At 58.4% G+C, this 17,839-nt stretch overlaps 1 protein-coding gene across 1 annotated transcript in view; it reads left to right on the forward strand.

Annotated features, from left to right (window-relative positions):
• The window catches only part of Ttyh2 (tweety family member 2), a 35,931-nt gene that overhangs the window by 16,483 nt on the left and 1,609 nt on the right, over positions 1-17,839 (forward strand). The window contains exons 4-13 of the mRNA XM_048366522.1: positions 969-1,189; positions 7,101-7,196; positions 7,457-7,529; positions 12,124-12,193; positions 12,444-12,499; positions 13,266-13,358; positions 13,477-13,569; positions 14,883-15,025; positions 16,010-16,195; positions 17,321-17,399. Of these exons, the coding sequence (XP_048222479.1) occupies positions 969-1,189; positions 7,101-7,196; positions 7,457-7,529; positions 12,124-12,193; positions 12,444-12,499; positions 13,266-13,358; positions 13,477-13,569; positions 14,883-15,025; positions 16,010-16,195; positions 17,321-17,399 (1,110 nt within the window). The remainder of the gene's footprint in view (positions 1-968; positions 1,190-7,100; positions 7,197-7,456; positions 7,530-12,123; positions 12,194-12,443; positions 12,500-13,265; positions 13,359-13,476; positions 13,570-14,882; positions 15,026-16,009; positions 16,196-17,320; positions 17,400-17,839) is intronic.

A 17,839-nucleotide genomic window follows, 5' to 3' on the forward strand; every position in this document is an offset into this window, starting at 1 on the left:
GGCTTCCTTCTGTCTCAGAAGACAGACACAGTCTGTGTTTTCCAAGTCCTATTGTTGTGCCTTTCCCCGGGGAGTTGCTTCCAGCTGTTGCTAGCTGGGTGACAAAGCTCTTCTCTTCTTGGGCAGTTTAGATCCTGTCATGTCAATAGAGGTAAATAGGAGCTCTTGGGTTTGAATGATTTACTTCTGCCAAAGAGAGAATTCATAATGGAAATATTTAAACAGTTCTTCAAGGAAGAAAAATACATCACTTAGTCTCCCATATCTTTTGTGTGTGTGTGTGTGTGTGTGTGTGTGTGTGTGTGTATGTGTGTGTGTGTGTGCCAGTCCTAGGGTTTGAATTCGGGGTCTGGGCACTGTCCCTTAGCTTTTCTGTTCAAGGCTCGTGCTGCGCCACTTGAGCCCCACCTTCCACTTGTGGGTTTTTGCTGGTTGGGTAGAGAGAAGCGTCTCACGGACCTTCCTGCCCAGGCTGACTTCGCACAGTGATCCTCAGAGCTCAGGCTCCTGAGTAGCTGGGATGACAGGCGTGAGCCCAGGCACTTAGGTCCCTGTGTCTCCACGTAGCTTAAACATCCCTTATGCAAAATGCTGGGGCCCCATGGGTTTAGTATTGTGGAGGTTTTCTTTGAGTTTTGGAATCTTCCTGTAGACTTTACCCTTAAAGCTTGAAGTAGATGTGTCCCACGGCCAATGACCTCAAGTCCTTGCACTAGGCCCCAGCCCTTAAAGTTCCAGCACCTCCCAATATCACTAAGCTATTAACACATACACAGGCTTTGGGGGAAAAGAAGAACATCCTAGATCCAGAGTAGGTCAATACGCGATGGGGCTCACCAGTCTCAGACAGCTCTCCTGGGCCGGGCATCATGGTACATCCCTTTAATCCATGCTGATGCCTCCTCCAGCACCAGCACCGGAATCTTTCTCCCAGCCCAGGGCTAAACGCAGCCTCTGCCCCTTCCTAGGTGTCTGGAAACACTCACAAGATGAAGGAGGAGCTGGAGCAGCACCTGGACCGGCTGGGTGAGATCTTTGCTGCCCGGGGTGACTACATCCAGACCCTGAAATTCGTGCGGCAGATGGCCGACAACATCATTGTGCAGCTCTCGGGCCTGCCGGTGTGGACCGAGGTCACCGCGAAGCTCACCGAGATCTCAGACCAGACCAGCTTTGTGGAACACTACAGGTGAGGGCCGGGGACACGGCAGCAGGGGCTGAGGGGCACCGCCCGCCCGCCCTTGCCACCAAACTCGTTCCTGCCTCAGCTGGCCTTTGGGTATCTGTTCGTATCATCCATCCCTGGCCCTCGGGCCCTGGACACTGATTAGAAAACCCAGACTGGCCTGGCTGCCACCCTCTATGTATCAGCACTGCATGTGTGCATGCGTGTGTGTGTGTGTGTGTGTGCGTGCGTGCCTGTGTACGTGCATATGTGCGAGCAAGCGAGACAGCCAATACAGGGACTTTGAACTCAGAGCCTAGGTGCTGCCCCTTAGCTTTTTCACTAGCTCTCGACCCCTTGAGCTGCAGCTCCACTTCCGACTTTTTGCTGTCGAGTGTCTCGCAGATGCTGGGTGCTGGAGGCTCATGTCCATAAATCCCAGCTACTCAGGAGGCTGAGATCTGAAGATCACAGTTGCAAGCCATCCGGGGCAGGGAAGTCCACGAGGCTCTTACCTCCAATGAACCACCAGAAAACCGGAAGTGGATCTGTGGCTCAAAGGAGTAGAGCAGAGGGCTAGCCTTGAGCAAAAAGAGCTCAGAGACAGTGCTCAGTCCCGGGGTAAGTTTAAGCCCCATGACAAGAAAGAAAGAGAGAGAGGGAAGGAGGGAGGGAGGGAGGGAGGGAGGGAGGGAGGGAGGGAGGGAGGGAGGGAGGGAGGGAGGGAGGGTGGGAGGGAGGGAGGGAGGACAAGAGTCTCACAGTCTTTCCTGTCTGGGCTGGCTTCAAATCGCAATCCTCTGATCTCAGCCTCCTGAGTAGATAGGTTTATAGGTGTAAGCCACTGACACCCAGCTTAGTATCAGCATTTTGAAGGTCCCCTGCTCTCGCGCCCCCCCGCCCCCCCCCCCACAACGATGTTTTGGCTCCTTTTCAAGACATTGAGGAAGGTCAGAGCCTTCGTTGTACCCTGGCTTTCTGATTTATTGTGTCATAAAGCCCCACCCTGGGAGGTGACTGCTATGCAGAAGGGCCCCTTCCCAAGAGAACATTGCTGATGAAATCCTGGCTCTCTGGATAATACTCCCATCTCCCCACTCCCCCATCCCCCCACCCTCCAGCCCTGTATGTATTTTCATGATATCCTGGGCATTCCAGAATGTCCTGGACCTTAGTCTGTCTTCACACCAAACAGATGCTCCTGGGAGAGATGCCTTCCCCAGGCACTGCTGGGGGGACTGCCTGCCACTTCCTGTGTCCCGGCCAGGGGTCAGGAGGGCCCTGGGACACATGAGCCAGTCCTAGCCTGAGCCGAGCCGCAGAGGGTCCAGAGTGGGGGGTCTGGGCTGACCAGGCTCTTCTCTCTGGAGTGCATCCAGTAGTTAGATGGCCTGTGCGCATCTGGGTGATAAAGGTCATGAAGTCAGGATTTGCATATCAAGCCAGGCTTATTGGGGCTGGTGGCGTGGTTCCGTTGGCAGAGCGCCAGCCAGTGAGTGAAAGCTGCAGGTACCGAGTTCACAAAAAGAAAAGAAAAAGCTTAGGGGGCTGGGGATATGGCCTAGTGGCGAGAGTGCTTGCCTCGTATACATGAAGCCCTGGGTTCGATTCCCCAGCACCACTTATATAGAAGATGGCCAGAAGTGGCGCTATGGCTCCAATGGCAGAGTGCTAGCCTTGAGCAAAAAGAATCCAGGGACAGTGCTCAGGCCCTGAGTCCAAGGCCCACGACTGGAAAAAAAAAGAAAGAAAGAAAGAAAGAAGAAACTTAGGGTTGGGCACCGTGACTCACTCTTATTCGTTCTAGCTACTCAGGAGGCTGAGGTCTGAGGATGCCGGTTCAAAGCCAGGCCAGGCATGAAAGTCCAGGAGACTCTGACTTCCAATTAACCACCAATAAGCTGGAAGTGGAAGTGTGACTTAAGCAGTAGAGTTAGAGTGCTAGCCCTGAGCAAAAAACTAAGGGACAGCACCCAGGCACTGAGTTCAAGCTCGGGTTACACACACACACGCAGGGAAGGGAGGGCAGGCTGGAGAACAAGGTATAGCCGCAGCTTCAGTGAGTGACTCTAGCCCCCATCTGAACGCCTCACCCCTTGTTGAGATTGTGGAGAAAGCCCTGCATGTGGCTCCCGACAACTGGTGTATTATATTCGTTGTATTATATTCCCCACGACATTTGTGCCCTCCCTCCCCCCCAGCCCTAGCCGCCGGAGCTCACCGGGCCCGCCCCTGAGCCTCCCCGGCCTGGCTTTCCCAGGGTTCTTCCTCGGAGCCATCTGGTGAAATCACACGTCTGAGTACTTGGCGGAAGGCCCCGTGACTTGGAGGGGGGTGAGCCAGAGGTTCCAGGTCCCGGGGCTAAGGCGTTGACACCTCACCAGCATCTGCCCAGGCCGGATGTGGTGGGGCTGAGGGGCGGGAGGGGGGGGGGCGGGCGGCGGGAGAGGCTCTGCAGACCAGGGCCAAGTTCTGGGTGAGAAATCCATCCCTCCGTCCCCTGGGAGAGCGCATCTGCCCCGGGTTGAGTTGCTGTTTCTAGGAACCGCTTACGTACGCGTGTGGCGTGGCTACAGAGAACACACGTGGGATCCTGGCTGTGGAGGGCGGTGTGCACACACACACACACACACACACACACACACACACACACACACACAGAGCTGAGTTTCCGGAAGATGAAGAGTGGGGGTAGGAGTCTGGGGAGGTGTCTGTAGCTGGTTATGTCTCTTTGATGACTACCACTACTATGATCCTTTCAGTAGCTGTACGGAGGAGTTGCCATTTAGCAAAGCAAGGTTATGAATACAAGGTGTCTTGATCCGTGTCGCCCCTTTCAACATTCCCCACCCGTCCCTCCCCTCCCCACCCCTTCCCTCAGGTTTCTCAGTAGGGTAGGAAACCCATTGGATTCTTGACTACGTTTCTCCCCTCTTCGCCCCTTCATTTGTCCACCCCTTTCCCCTCGATACCGCTCCACCCCTTTCAAGCCCCTGCTTCCTGGTGTTCTTGCCGAGTGGCTGTGTCTCTCGGAGGAAGGAGGGTCTGGAGTCCCAGGAAACTTCTGGAATTCCTAGGCCAAGCTCCTCTGCTGTGAGCCTTGACACTCACTGAGTGGTTCCCTGAGTGGTTGACACTGAGTGGTTCCCTGTTTCTTCCCACTCTGATTTTTGAGGGAGGTTTCCCTCTTTTTGTTTTGTTTTGTTTTTTCCCCTCACTGATACTGGACCTTGAACTCAAGGCCTGGATACTGTCCCTTAACTTATTAGTCAAGCTGGCACTCTGCCACTCGAGCCACGCCTCCACTTCCAGCTCGTAGCTGACTAATGGGAGTAAAGATAGTCTCACCGACTTTCCTGCTCAGGCTGGCTTTGAACCTCCCTCCTCGGCGCTCAGCCTCCTGAGGCGCTGAGATTAGAGGCCTGAGCCTGTAGGGCGCAGGCCAGCTCTGGTTTTAAGAGGACTTGCCTCTGTGGTGATCCTGAGTCCGTTCCTGGGAGCCTGGGACCTGCTCTGCGGGGGACCGGGGCTCTGCTTTGGCCATTAGGGCTTTTGGCCCCCATTCCTAGGGGCAGAAGGAACTGTACTTGGCGTCCAGAGGCCTCCAGCTTTCCCTCTCCAGCTCCCCCTCAGAGCCTCTTTGTCACTTTCGGCCAAGCGCCACCCCTCAGTCTCCACTCCCCCCGTCTTTGTCCTCCCTGGTGATGCCCTAGCAGAGTCATTGCAGGGGAGGGAGGGTCAGCAAGAGTGCTTGGTCCTTGCCTAGAGTTCCCGCTGCAGGGTCTGGGAACTCTCTTGCCTCTGTTTCCCCCACACCTCCATCATCCAGACTGACCCCCACCCAGGTGGACCCGGCTGGTCTTGTGTGGTGAGGGCCGCCGGGGGTCCTTATTGAAATGGAAAGGCTCCAGGGCACGTTGATTGGGATTTTCTGGGTGCCCTTAGCCTGAAGGTACTCAGATTCCTCAGGCCACACTCTGGACAAAAACAAGAGAGCGGGGGACATCAAAATCCGTGGCTGAGACAGACACTGGCGGCTCACGCTTGTAATCCCAGCTAGTCGGGAGGCCGAGAGCTGAGAATTACAGTTCAAAGCCAGCTCACGCTGGGAACTCGGTGAAAATTCCTATCTCCATGGAACCAGCCAGGAACCAAAGGTTGGAGGCGTGGCTCACGTGGTGGAGCGTCGGCCTTGAGTAAAAAGGCTAAGGGACAGTGCCTAGAGGTCCTGGGCTCAAGTACTAGTCTCAGCGTAAAAACGAAGAAGGGAACCCCTGCTCCCTCATCCTGGTCCCCTTTTGCGTTTAGCGGATGTGTCCTTGCCCTGCCCCGCCCCGCCCTGCAGGAACAGGGGCTCCAGCTGCTTTTACAGACACCGAAACTGGCTGGAAAGGCCAGGCGGTTTGCTCTGCTCTGGTGGATGTGTGACCGCCTCTTAACTAGCTCAGCCTTAGGGTCTCCTTCCCTTTCATTTCGTCTGGACCCCCCTCCACCCCCACCCCCGTGCAGGGTGGATCATCTCCTTCATCCTCTTGGACAGGCCTCCCCGAGATACCCAGAGGGGTGCCCTGCTAATCTAGGTGTCTAAATCCAATTCAGTTGAGAATCGGGATTATCTAATCTTGTCACGGTCCTGCCGCCGGCCACGTGTGCTGCCATTTGAATTCGGTTAAACTTAGGATGTGGCGTTCACCGCCGCACGGTTCGTAATAGCCAAGATACGGAGAGGACCCAGGCGCCCCACAAGAGATGGGCGGAGCCACACAAACGCGGCACCCGTACACGATGAAATTTTACACAGCCACGAGAAAGACCGCAAAGAATGCCATTGGCCGGGAAGTGGACGGAACCAGAACGGATTGTGTTCGTCGCGATAAGCCGAGCTCAGAGACAAATGGTCCAGGTTCTCCCCGATATGCGGAAGTTGGATCTAAGATGCACTGGGACATGCGTGACAAATCGCACAGGATTCTGGATACTCACACGCAGTGAGGCCAAAAGAGGATAGATGATAGTCTTAGGAGAGGATCGCAAAGGTGCAATGCCTACGCGCCTTTTCACGTTTACATAAAATAACATACACACTGAAATGACCTCCACCGGTACGGAAACAAAAGGCTTTGGTTTTTCTTTTTCTGGTGATGATTCTTTACCTCACATATATATGATGTATTCGCACGCATCTCTGTGGGACGGGAAAGGGAGGGCCTTCTGATGATGATTCTTTAGCTTATATCGATGGTGGACTCACGCGCACATCCGAGGGAAGGGGAAGGGAGGGCACAGAATCCGAGGAGAAAGTGGAGCGCACTGGACATTAATGACAGTGAACTACGCAGCTCGTGGGTGGGAGGGAGGGAGGAAGGGAGGAGGGGGGGACCGATGACACTGAGCGAAAGGAAAGGCACTCATTACCTGGCACGTGTAAACACAGCCCCTCTGTACATCACCTCTACGATAACAATAAATTCTAAAAAGTAAAAGGATGTAGGAATGGGTGGCTGGGGTGCAGTTCAGTGTCACTGTACTTGCTTAGCCTATTAGCTTATGCAAGGCCCTAGTGTTCCATCCTCAGCACTACAAATAATAACAACAATTTAGTAAGGTTCCGAAGGCTATTTCCTCCCTTGCTCAAGCCGCGTCTCCAGTTCTCGGTAGCCATCTTTGAGCGGGTGGCAGATAAAACAGGACAACCGGATGCCGAGTGTGTCTGCCACTGTTGAAAGTTCTAGTACATAACGCTGACTTAGACCTCTTCGGGGGGGGGGGGGGGCGCCGGGAAGGGAGGGGGATAACGTGGTCCAGGCAGATATGGGGGTACAGTCCGCGGGCCCCCTGAGGCCCGCACCCTGGCTGGTCCTGGTGGGGCTCCCGTGCCGGCTCCCAGGGCGAAGCAGGTGGACTCTGCCAGGATTGTCCCTCCGTCTCCACCCAGGTGGCTCTCTTACCTCCTGCTCTTCATCTTGGACCTGGTCATCTGCCTGGTCACCTGCCTGGGACTGGCCAAGCACTCCCGGTGTCTCCTGGCCTCGTAAGTAGCCCCGGCCTGTGGGCGCGGCGCCCCAGAGAGAGGCCAGGGCCCCTCCCTCACTGAGCCTCACGGGGACAGCTGAACAAGGGCGCCCCAAGCCCAGCACCTCCAGCCGTCGGTGGCCCATGCCCCTCCCTCCCTCTGTTGGGTCTGTCCAGCCCTTAGGGGGAGCAGGATTGCACCTGAGGCGGGGGTGGGGTGGGGAGGTCCACAGGAAGTGGGTGGGATGGCTGCCATCATGGGGGACCCCTCTCTCCTAGGATGCTGTGCTGCGGAGTGCTGACACTGCTCCTGAGCTGGGCTTCCCTGGCTGCCGACACCGCTGCCGCTGTGGTGAGTGGGGGCAGGGCCCGTCTGTCCGGTGCTCTCACGGGGGGGGGGGGGGGCGGGGGAGCCCTGCCCCCCTGGAATCTCAGAAGTGGAGGGGCTCACATCACCTTGGTCAGGCTCTTCACCTTCCAGACTGAGAGACCAGGCCAGGGCCAAGGAGGGAGCCGCCGTTAGGAGCAGAGCCGAGACACTAAGTCCCTGCTTGCGTGGACGCGCGTGGCTGCACGCGGCGTCTGGGCGGCACCGGGGCAGGTCCCGGGGGTGGGGGGGGGCTGCATCTGGAGGACACACCCCCCCCCCAGATGCTGGAGCGCGTTCATGGGCCGCAGCCCCCGGCGCTGGGCTGGTGGAGGGCGGTGTCGATCCTGCTGTCCGTCGCGTTGCCCTCACGTTCACACACACTCTCACGCGCGTGTGGTTCTGCACGTGGCGGCTCGGATCTTAGGAGAACGGTGGGAGCCCCGGCCACCGTGGCTCACACCGATTAACCTAGCTTTCCGGGAGGCAGAAATCAAGGAGGATCGTGGTTCAAGGCCAGCCCAAGACCGGTTCACCAGTCTTCGTTCTAACCAATAAAATGTGGGCACAGTGGGGCGTACCTCTCACCCCAGCTACCCAGGAAACACAAATAGGCGGATCTCAGTCCAGCCTACCCTCAGCAATGAACTCAGAGCCCGGGCGCTGCCCCCCCCTCCCACGGCTCCACTTCCAGTTTTCTGGTGGTTCATTGGAGATAAGAGTCTCATAGACTTTCCTGCCCGGGCTGGCTTTGAACCACGATCCTCAGATCTCAGCCTCCTGAGTGGCTAGGATGACAGGCGTGAGCCACCGGTGCCAGGCACAAAATCCTAGGTGAAAAATAATGAAAACACAAAAGGGGCTTGGAGGTATGGCTGAAGTGACAAGCACCTGTCTAGCAAGGGTAAGGCCCTGAGTTCAAACTCTGGTACCTCCCCCCCCCCACACACTTAAAAGTAGAGCCTTCTTATATATGGGAAGAGTTTGGTCTTTAGTCGACACAACCCTGGAGGTCAGCCACATGCCGGAGTCTGTCTGCTCCTGGATGTCCACTCAGCAGGGCCAGGTGCTAAGGGTACATAACACAACGCCATGCTGCCGCTGTTTCAGGAGGCCCATCTGTGCCAGGCACCCGCGGCTCACGCCCTTCATCCTAGCTACTCAGGGAGGCTGAGATCTGAGGATCGTGGTTCAAAGCCAGCCTAGACAGAAAAATCCGTGAGACTCTTAGCTCCAATTAACCAATAACAACAACAACAAAGCCAGAAGTAAAGGTATGGCTCAAGTGGTAGGATTCCAGACTTGAGTCAAAAAGCCGAGAGCACAGGGCCCTGAGTTCAAGCCCCAATAATTGGCACACGTGCATACACACACACACACACACACATACACGAACACACACACACACGAACACACACAGGGGCACAGCCGGTAGAAGACAGACTTGAAAGCAGATCATTGCGTCCTGGTGGAGGGGCATGCTCTCTGTACGTGTGTGTGCGCGCACGGGTGTGTGTGTGCGTGCACCGGTGCACACACGCTAGTGAGGACTACATTTTGCCGGTGGATTTCAAGGAACCCCTCCCTTATTTGAGGACCACAAACCCTCGGTCCCCATCCATTCTGCACTAGCCAGTGAAGGCTGAAAGGATGGGCAGGGACGGCCATGCAGGAAACACCCCCCCCACCCAAACTCCTGCCCTCCCCGGTGCCCCCAGGGAGGGGCAGGAGCTCCAGCTCTGGGCATCTTGCCTCCACAGCGCCTGTGCAATGAATGGCCCCTGGTACCGCTTGGCTCTGCCGCTTTGGGCAGAGGCTTGTCCAGAAGGAAGAGGAGGTGGCTCTCTCCCATCCCCCACCCCACATCTTGGGGGTGGGATGGGGGGAACTGGCACAGGAAGGGGAGGGTACGAGCACCCCGGGGTCCCTCCCAGCAGGGAGAGCTGTAAACAGCAGCGGGAGGGTGACGGGCCCCATGGCCGGTTGGCTGGCGGCCTCTCTCAGGACAAGGGGCTTCCTGTGGCGAGCGCCCCTGGGGCCTCTGCCTTCTGGAAGCTTCCAGCTTGCGGCCAGCCCTGCCCCGTGCGGTTCACCCACTCTGGGCAGGGGGCTCATCTCCTACCAGGCTTCCCGGCTGGGGAAACCACAGGCGATTCCCTCCGCACAGCCGTGCGCCCTGGAATGCCAGGGTCCGGGAGCAGTGCCATTTTCCTAATTCCTCTAGTCAGGCCCTTGTGCGGAAGAAGGGGGGCGGGGGGGCGGCCCTGCTGAATGGGCCTTTGATAGGGATGGGGTGCTGCTGCTGCATTCTAATAGGGAGAGGGGCCGGGAGGAGGGGGGGGAGGGGCGGCCTGTCAAGGGGTCATTGTACAGAGCTTTTGTGTTGGCCTCAGCTGCCACCCCGTTCTCCAGGGCCTGTTTGGAGATCAATAGGACCAGACTGCCTCTGGAGGACACTCCGTCACCCCTGCACCCCATAGGAGGCCCGCTAGGAGCCAAACCTAGCGCCCCACTTGCCCCCCACCCTCCCGGTGGTCCCGGGAGTCCACCTCCTCTGCCTAGCAGTGGAGCCTCAGGGATGCTCCTGAAGTCTCCGTGCCTCAGTTTCCTGCTGTATAAAAGTGGGAGAGTGATGGTAGACAGGGGCTGCGGAGAGGGGACTGCGGATTGATGAACCCCAGGGAAACTCACAGTGAGGGTTCCATACCCCGTAGCCATCTTGGCTTCCTACGTAATTGATTCTCAGAAGCCGGGGTCACGGGGCAGGCCCCTGCTTCAGGCAGTCACCTCTGCTCTCAGGCAGTGCTTGCACGTCAGTCAGGCTGGGTTCCGGGGCAGCTTTTCCCATCCGCTCCAGTCACACGAGGCTCCCCGGACACGTGACAAGTGTGCAGGTGCGTGCCCAGAGTCACGCATGCGCAGCTGCGCGGGCCTGCCTCCATCCGGCTCCCGTAGAGGGATGCCGCAGTGAACACACGCATTCACGCACTTGCGCAACGTATACAAAAAGGAGAGAAAGAGGTGCTCGTCCCGGGGCTTGAACTCAAGGCCTGGGTGCTGTCCCCGAACTTTTTTTTTTTTTGCTCAAGGCTAGCGCTCTACCACTTGAGCCACCGCGCCGCTTCTGGCTTTTTGCTGGTGGGTTGGAGATGAACACCTCACCGGCTTTCCTGCCTAGGCCAGCTTTGAACCAAGATCCTGAGACCTCAGCTTCCCGAGCAGCTAGGCTTGCAGGCACAAGCCACCCGCGCCTGGCTCTCTCTTTCTTCAGATGCCAGACTTCTTGACCCCAGCCCCTCAAGAGGGGGCGTGTTCCCCAGGCCTCCCTTCCAGGTCTATGGCCACCCCCACCACCCCCCCCCGCCACTCTGTCAGGCAGAATGGTACCCCAGCTCGGACTGGTAATGATACACCAGCTTTATTTATTATGTATGATGTGGTTTGTATATAAAGCATGGCTCCCAGAGCCCTGAGCTCATGTTGATGACTGAAAAGAAGAGAGGGGGAAGGGGAGGGGGAGAGGCAGCGAGAGGGAGGAGGGAGGGAGGGAGGGAGGAAGAAAGGGAAGGAGAGGGGTGTATCCAGAGGTCCTGGTACTCCCCAACACCCCCCCACACACACAGCTTTGGGACTAGGTACCAGGGCACAGCTCCCCCTGAAAGGGACACAGTGCCCCTCCTGAACAGCTGCAGCTCCCTGCATGACGGGCACTGCCGCCACCGCGTGACCCTCTAGGCAGTGGCCCTGAAGGACAGAGCCCCTGGCATGGAGGGGCTGTCTGCAGCGCCCCCGCCTGGAGAAGGTGGTCCCTCAGGACAGGCTAAGGGCTGCTCTGGGAGCCTCCCCCCGCCCCCCCCCCACCCTGCACCCCACACTGAATCCGGAGGGTCTGGCTCCGGAAAGCATCCTTGTGGCCACCCTTCCCTCCCAGGGCGCCCACTGCACGCCGGCTGGGCTCTGGGTCCCCCAGAGGCTCAGCCCCAAATACTCCCAAGATGCATTCGGCTGCCGCCTCACGCGGTTGGGGGCGTGTCAGAAAACAGGGGCGAGTGCATGAACCCGGGCTGCGGAGAGCCCCACACGGCCCTGCAGCCCCTGGACAGCACCCCAGGATCGGAACGATAGTCCACATAGGCCTGACATGCTCACCTTCCAGAACATGGTTCCTAAAACTGTTAGTATTGACCAAGGCCCTGGTGACCCACGCCTGTAATCCATGCTACTCGGGAGACTGAGGTCGGCAGGGTCAACGTTTGAAGCCAGCCCAGAGAGAAAAGTCCCTAAGACTCCATCTCCAATCACCCAGCGACAAATCCGGAGTGGAGGCATCATGGTAGGGTGCCAGCCGCAGACAAGAAAAACAAGCGAAAGCGTGCCCTCCTGAGTTCAAGCCCCAGTACCGGCACGCACCAAAGAGTGTGAGGTCCACAAGACAAGACCGGGCCACTGAGTCACAGAAACAACAAGCGATCTGTCCAAGGTTATAGCTAGGAGGAGGCAGAACCACACCTGGGACCCGGGAGGCTGGGTTCCTCTTGCCTGACGCTCCTCCACCCTTTCTTGTCTCTCCGTGACTCAGAGCACCAGTGATTTCTGCGTGGCTCCTGACGCCTTCATTCTCAACGCCACGCAGGACCAGATCAGCACAGGTATAGCGCTCTCCCGCCTCGTCTGCGGTCGCTGCCCTCCGTGCCCGGGGGCCCCCTGGGCAATGTCACTCTAGTGCTTCCTGCCCCAGACCTCAGGCCCAGCGGGACCTCTGGGCCCTTTCCTCGGACCCGGCTCCCTTGGCTGCCCGGGGAGGGGACGCCGGTCTGTGTGGAGCATGGAGGGAGGCGCAGGGTATCATCCCCTGCGGGGTTGTCTGATGACAATGACGCCCAGGCCGTTGCTTTGCAGAAGTGACCCGCTACTACCTGCACTGCGGTCAGAGCGTCAGCAGCCCCTTCCAGCAGGTAGGGAAGCCGGGGCGCGCCCCCATCCGCCCCCACCCCTGACGGGGTCCTGTTTCACCTCATTTAGCTGCTTTTCCGAAGGGTGTTACTATGCACTTGGTCAGTGTTTCCTGCATGTTTGTTGATTGACACCTCTGGCGGTGGGGGAGGCGGCCAGCCAGCCAGGACTGATGGTTTAAAAAGGAAATGTAAGCTGGGCACGCTGGTGGCTCATGCCTGTCATCCTGGCTACTCAGGAAGCTGCGATCTGAGGCTCGCAGTGCCAAGCCAAGCCCGGGGCAGAAAAGTCCGTGAGCCTCTCATCTCCAAGAAAGGACTCAGAGAAAAAAAGCCGAAAGTGGCGCTGTGGCTCGGGTGGTAGAGCCGCTCGCCTTGAGCAAAAAGAAGCTCAGGGACAGCACCCAGGCCCTGAGTTCAAGCCCCAGGACTGGCATACACACAGAAATAAATAAGAACGAAAACAAATGTGTTAGGATGTTCTAGAAGGCAGAAGGATGGGCCGACTCTCTACAGGCTGGGAGGACGATAATCATAACGGTAGTGTTCACACTGACCGGATGGCTATGGCGGATGGCGAGGAGCCTGCCCCTTCCCTGTAAGGTCAGGGTCCTCCCATGTTCTAGAATTCACTCCTCTCTGTGCCCTCTGCATTCAGGGTGAGCAGCCCCTTCTCGTAGGTCCAGCCATTTGCAGCCAGTGGGGGAGGGGACTGAGGAGGGGGGGCCGTAACCATGACGCCTCACGGCCCTGCGGTCTCCCCACCCAGACCCTCACCGTCTTCCAGCGCTCTCTGAGCGCCATGCAGATTCAGGTCTCGGGACTGCTCCAGTTCACCGTGCCCCTCTTCCCCACGGCAGAGGTGAGACGCCCACCCCCCGTTCCTGAGCCCCCGGTGGACCCCAGCAGCCCTCCGCCCTCCGCCCTCCCCCTCCCCCCCCCGGGCTCATTTTCCACCTCCTTCCCTCTTCCCTCTTCAGAAGGAGCTCCTGGGGGTGCAGCTCCTCCTGAACGCGTCGGAGACCAGCCTTCACCAGCTCATGGCCATGCTGGACTGCCGAGGCCTGCACAAGGTGCGGGGTGACCCGGACAGGACGGCAGAGCCGGGAGGGCAACTCTCGGGGGCTCCTTTACTGTCCGAGAATGGGGCTGACGTTGGGCCGTAGAGGATCGGGAGGCGATGGCTCGGCTTCTTGGTTCTCTCCAGTGGCTGAAAGAGGGGCTCCCCCGGGGGGATACTCTTGGCCATGTGGCCCATCCTTCCGTTGCCTTGGCTTCCAAGTCGATATCCCAATGTCAGGGCCAAGGTCATCTTTCCAGGGTATCAGATGTGTGCAATCAGCTGAGGTGGTTTGGTGCCTGTAATCCCAGCTCTCAGGAGACAGGAGCGGGAGGACTGTGAGCGTCCGTCCGTACGAGGCTCTGCCTGCAGGGAGCACACCCTGAGCGCATGAGCAGTCCCTGCCACACAGTGACCTCGGCATCTCCCCCCTCCCGTCTGGGCTTATCGGACGGATCACCGAGATCACGATCGTGACCACGGTTCCTACGCGCTCAGCGCTGCGGGGTCAAACTTACGTCCACGGTGTCATGTAGTCCTCGGAGTTGGGTGGGGAAATCACCGTGTCACGGGAAGTTCTATAGATAAGGAAATTATAAAGGTGTTCAGGATGGACGGATGCTATAAGTGTGTGTGTGTGTGTGTGCATGCAGATACAGCTGGTTTTTGGTGGTGGCGGTGGCATGTGTGCGTGCGTGTGTGTGCATGTGTGTGTGTGCACGCACATGCACACTGGTACTGGGACTTGAGCTCAGGGCCTGGGTGCTGTCCCTGGTCTGTTTTGCTCAAAGCTAGCGCTCTGCCCTTGAGCCGCAGCTCCACGTCTGGCTTTTTGTGGTTTATTAGAGATAAGAGCCTCACGGACTTTCCTGCCCAGGCTGGCTTTGAACTGAGATCCTCAGATCTCAGCCTCCCGAGCAGCCAGGATGACGGGGATGAGCCACAAGGCGCCCAGCTCTCTCATTGTTGAGCATGCGCGGTGCTGTGGCCTTTGGCCTCCCCGGGAGGACTGGCTCCTCCTTGCCATCCTGGGCTGGGGTTGTGCCAGCTGAGTCTCGCTCCCTGCCCCCACCCTGAAGCTCCACGGTCTGCCTCAGAGCCGCCCTTCCGGCCCCCTGCACACACTAGGTGCTCAGCAAACACGTGTGGACCGAGTGGTTATGAGGAGCCCTGTGGTTCTGGGGCTGCAGAACAGGGACTGTTCACGGCAGTGAAAGGTGCTCTGGATTGGGGAACGGGGGGTTCCGGGAGAGGGGCTTGAGGGAAGAGCTCAGACACTGACCCCCTCCTTCTTCTCCCCGCCCCCACCCCCCGCCCCTCCCGTAGGATTACCTGGACGCCCTGACCGGGGTCTGCTATGACGGCATCGAGGGCCTGCTCTTCCTCGGCCTCTTCTCCGTGCTGGCCGCCCTGGCCTTCTCCACCCTCATCTGCGTGGGACCGCGGGCTTGGAGGCACTTCGCCACCCGGTAGGAGGGCCGGGGAGGGCATCGGACGGGGCCCGGGGGTCAGCCACAGCAGGTCAGCTGAATAAGAGTCCAGGCCGATCCCCCAAAGGACGTGCGGGGCACCCAGGGCAGCAGCAGCAGCGAGAGGGAGGGTCACGGCCCTTGTGCCCCGACTGGCATGGGATGCTTCTCCTCTCTTCCTTGGCAATGAGGAAAGGGCTGCCCCAGGAGCACAGAGAGAAGACCAGCATCATCTCACAGGGGAGACATCACACACACACACACACACACACACACACACACACACACAGAGTCATCATGGCGGTCTGCCTGGAAGGGGTAATGGTAGAGTTGGGAGCAGGGTAGAGTGATAGGCGTGAGGTCAAGGCTGCAGATTGCTCTGTGTGTGTGTGTGTGTGTGCGCGCGTGCGTGTGCGCGTGTGCGCCCGTAATGGGACTTAAACCCAGGGTCTGGGTATTGTCCCTTAGCTTTTTCTTTTTTTTTTTTTTTTTTTTTTTTTTTTGGCCAGTCCTGGGCCTTGGACCCAGGGCCTGAGCACTGTCCCTGGCTTCTTCCCGCTCAAGGCTAGCACTCTGCCACTTGAGCCACAGCGCCGCTTCTGGCCGTTTTTTCTGTATATGTGGTGCTGGGGAATCGAACCTAGGGCCTCGTGTATCCGAGGCAGGCACTCTTGCCACTAGGCTATATCCCCAGCCCCGTCCCTTAGCTTTTTCATTCAAGGCCGGCACTCTGCCCACATGAGCCGCACTTCCAGCTTCTTTTGGAGGCTCACTGGAGATAAGAGTGCCGGGGACTTTCCTGCCAGGCTGGCTTTGAACCGGTATCCTCAGATGTCAGCCTCCTGAGTCGCTAGGACCACAGGCGTGAGCCGCTGACAGCTAGCTAGCACGCACGGGCTTTGGGGGCCAGAATGAGCAAGCGTCCCGGGAAGAGCATTCAGGACGCAGAGTCTGGCTCGGGCCGAACTCTTGGTGCCGTTCTAGGGACCGGGACTACGACGACATCGACGAGGACGACCCCTTCAACCCCCAAGCGCGGCGCATCGCGGCCTACAATCCCCCGCGGGGACAGCTCCACAGCTTCTGCAGCTACAGCAGTGGCCTGGGCAGTCAGAGCAGCCTGCAGCCGCCCGCCCAGACCATCTCCAACGCCCCGGTCTCCGAGTACATGTGCGTCCCCGGGGCCGCCCCCCCCCCATCCGGGCCGCCAGCCCCGGAGGGGAGCTGCGTCCCCCGGTCCCTCCGCTCCAGCCGGGCCAGTGCTCCTGGAAGTCCTGGGCGCCCTCCGCACCCACGTGTCCGGCCTCAGCCTGCACCACACACCCTGGGCGGGGAGCTGCTCCCAGCGACTGTCCCTGTCCCCCCTCCTTCCCCCCCCCCCCCCGCCCACACACACCCAGCCCAGAGATCTTCCCTCTGTTTTCTTGCCCACGTTTCCCCTGCTTTATTATTTTTTGGGGGGTGGTCAGTCATGGGGCTTGAACTCAGGGCCTGGGTGATACCCCCGAGCTTTTGTGCTCACGGCTGTCGTGCTCTTACCACTTTGAGCCACAGCTCCACTTCTGGTTTTCTGGTGGTTAATCAGATCATCATAAAGAGTCGCGTGGGCTCTCCCGCATGGGCTGGCTTCGAACCCTGATCCTCAGATCTCAGCCTCCTGAGTAGCTAGGATGACAGGCGGGAGCACTGTGCCTGGCCTTCCCTCTATTTTCTTGTCCACTTTTCCCCTATTTTATTTGCATTTGTTTATTTATTTGTTGCTGCTGGCGCTGGGGCTTGAACTCAGAGCGTCGTGCTCTTACTTTTTCACTCAGGGTTGGTGTTCTGCCACTTGAGCCAACTTCTCCACTTCTGGCTTTTTTTTTTTTGCCAGTCCCAGGGCTTGAACTCAGGGCCTGAGCACCGTCCCTGGCTTCTTTTTGCTCAAGGCTAGTAGCACTCTACCTCTTGAGCCACAGCGCCACTTCCGGCTTTTTCTGTTTATGTGAATCGAACCCAGGGCTTCCTGCATGCTAGGCAAGCGCTCTTCCGCTAAGCCGCATCCCCAGCCCCTCCACTTCCGGCTTTTTGCTGGTCAATTGGAGGGAAGAGTCCGCCCAGGACCGGCTTTGAACTTCCACTCTCAGATCTCAGCCTCTGAGTCGCCAACCCTTTACCCATTTCCACCCCTCCGCGCCCCACCTAGGTGCCCCCATGAGCCCTCCTGTGGAAATGGGTGCACGCACACGCGCACGCACACCCATGCACACTGCCTGCCCCCTCCTGAGCCGCCCCCCACCCCCACTCTCCCTGCAGGAACCAAGCCATGCTCTTCGGCGGGAACCCACGCTATGAGAACGTCCCACTCATCGGGAGAGGCTCTCCTCCGCCCACTGTAAGCGGCCACCCCTGACAGTAGCTCTGTGGGGGGGGGGGGCGGTGTCACAGACAAAACCTTCCCACCCAGTGAAGGACGAAGAAAGCACATTGTTTCCTTATCCATTAAGTGCCACGCCTGGTGTCACAGACATTGCGTGCAGGAAGCAATTGCATAGCTTATCTCAAGATAAATGACACCCAGCCTCCAGCAAGAGGGCTCCCAGCACTGTCTGCCACCTTGGCTCACCCCCCCCCCCATCTGCCTGGTAATTAGGGTGGCCAGCCTTGGTAGATGATTTGCTTTGACCCAAAAGAAAAAATTAAATTTCTCTTATCCCTATGAGAATCGGAGGCCAGGATGTAGGCTGAGTCCTCACCGGGAAGGAGAAGGTACCGCCCGAATGTTCACCTTCCTTCCCCGGGGCAGGGCTGAGGAGAGCCTTTAACCTCACCGAG

The sequence above is a fragment of the Perognathus longimembris genome, chromosome 17 (assembly GCF_023159225.1).
Source record: "Perognathus longimembris pacificus isolate PPM17 chromosome 17, ASM2315922v1, whole genome shotgun sequence".
NCBI lineage: Eukaryota > Metazoa > Chordata > Mammalia > Rodentia > Heteromyidae > Perognathus > Perognathus longimembris.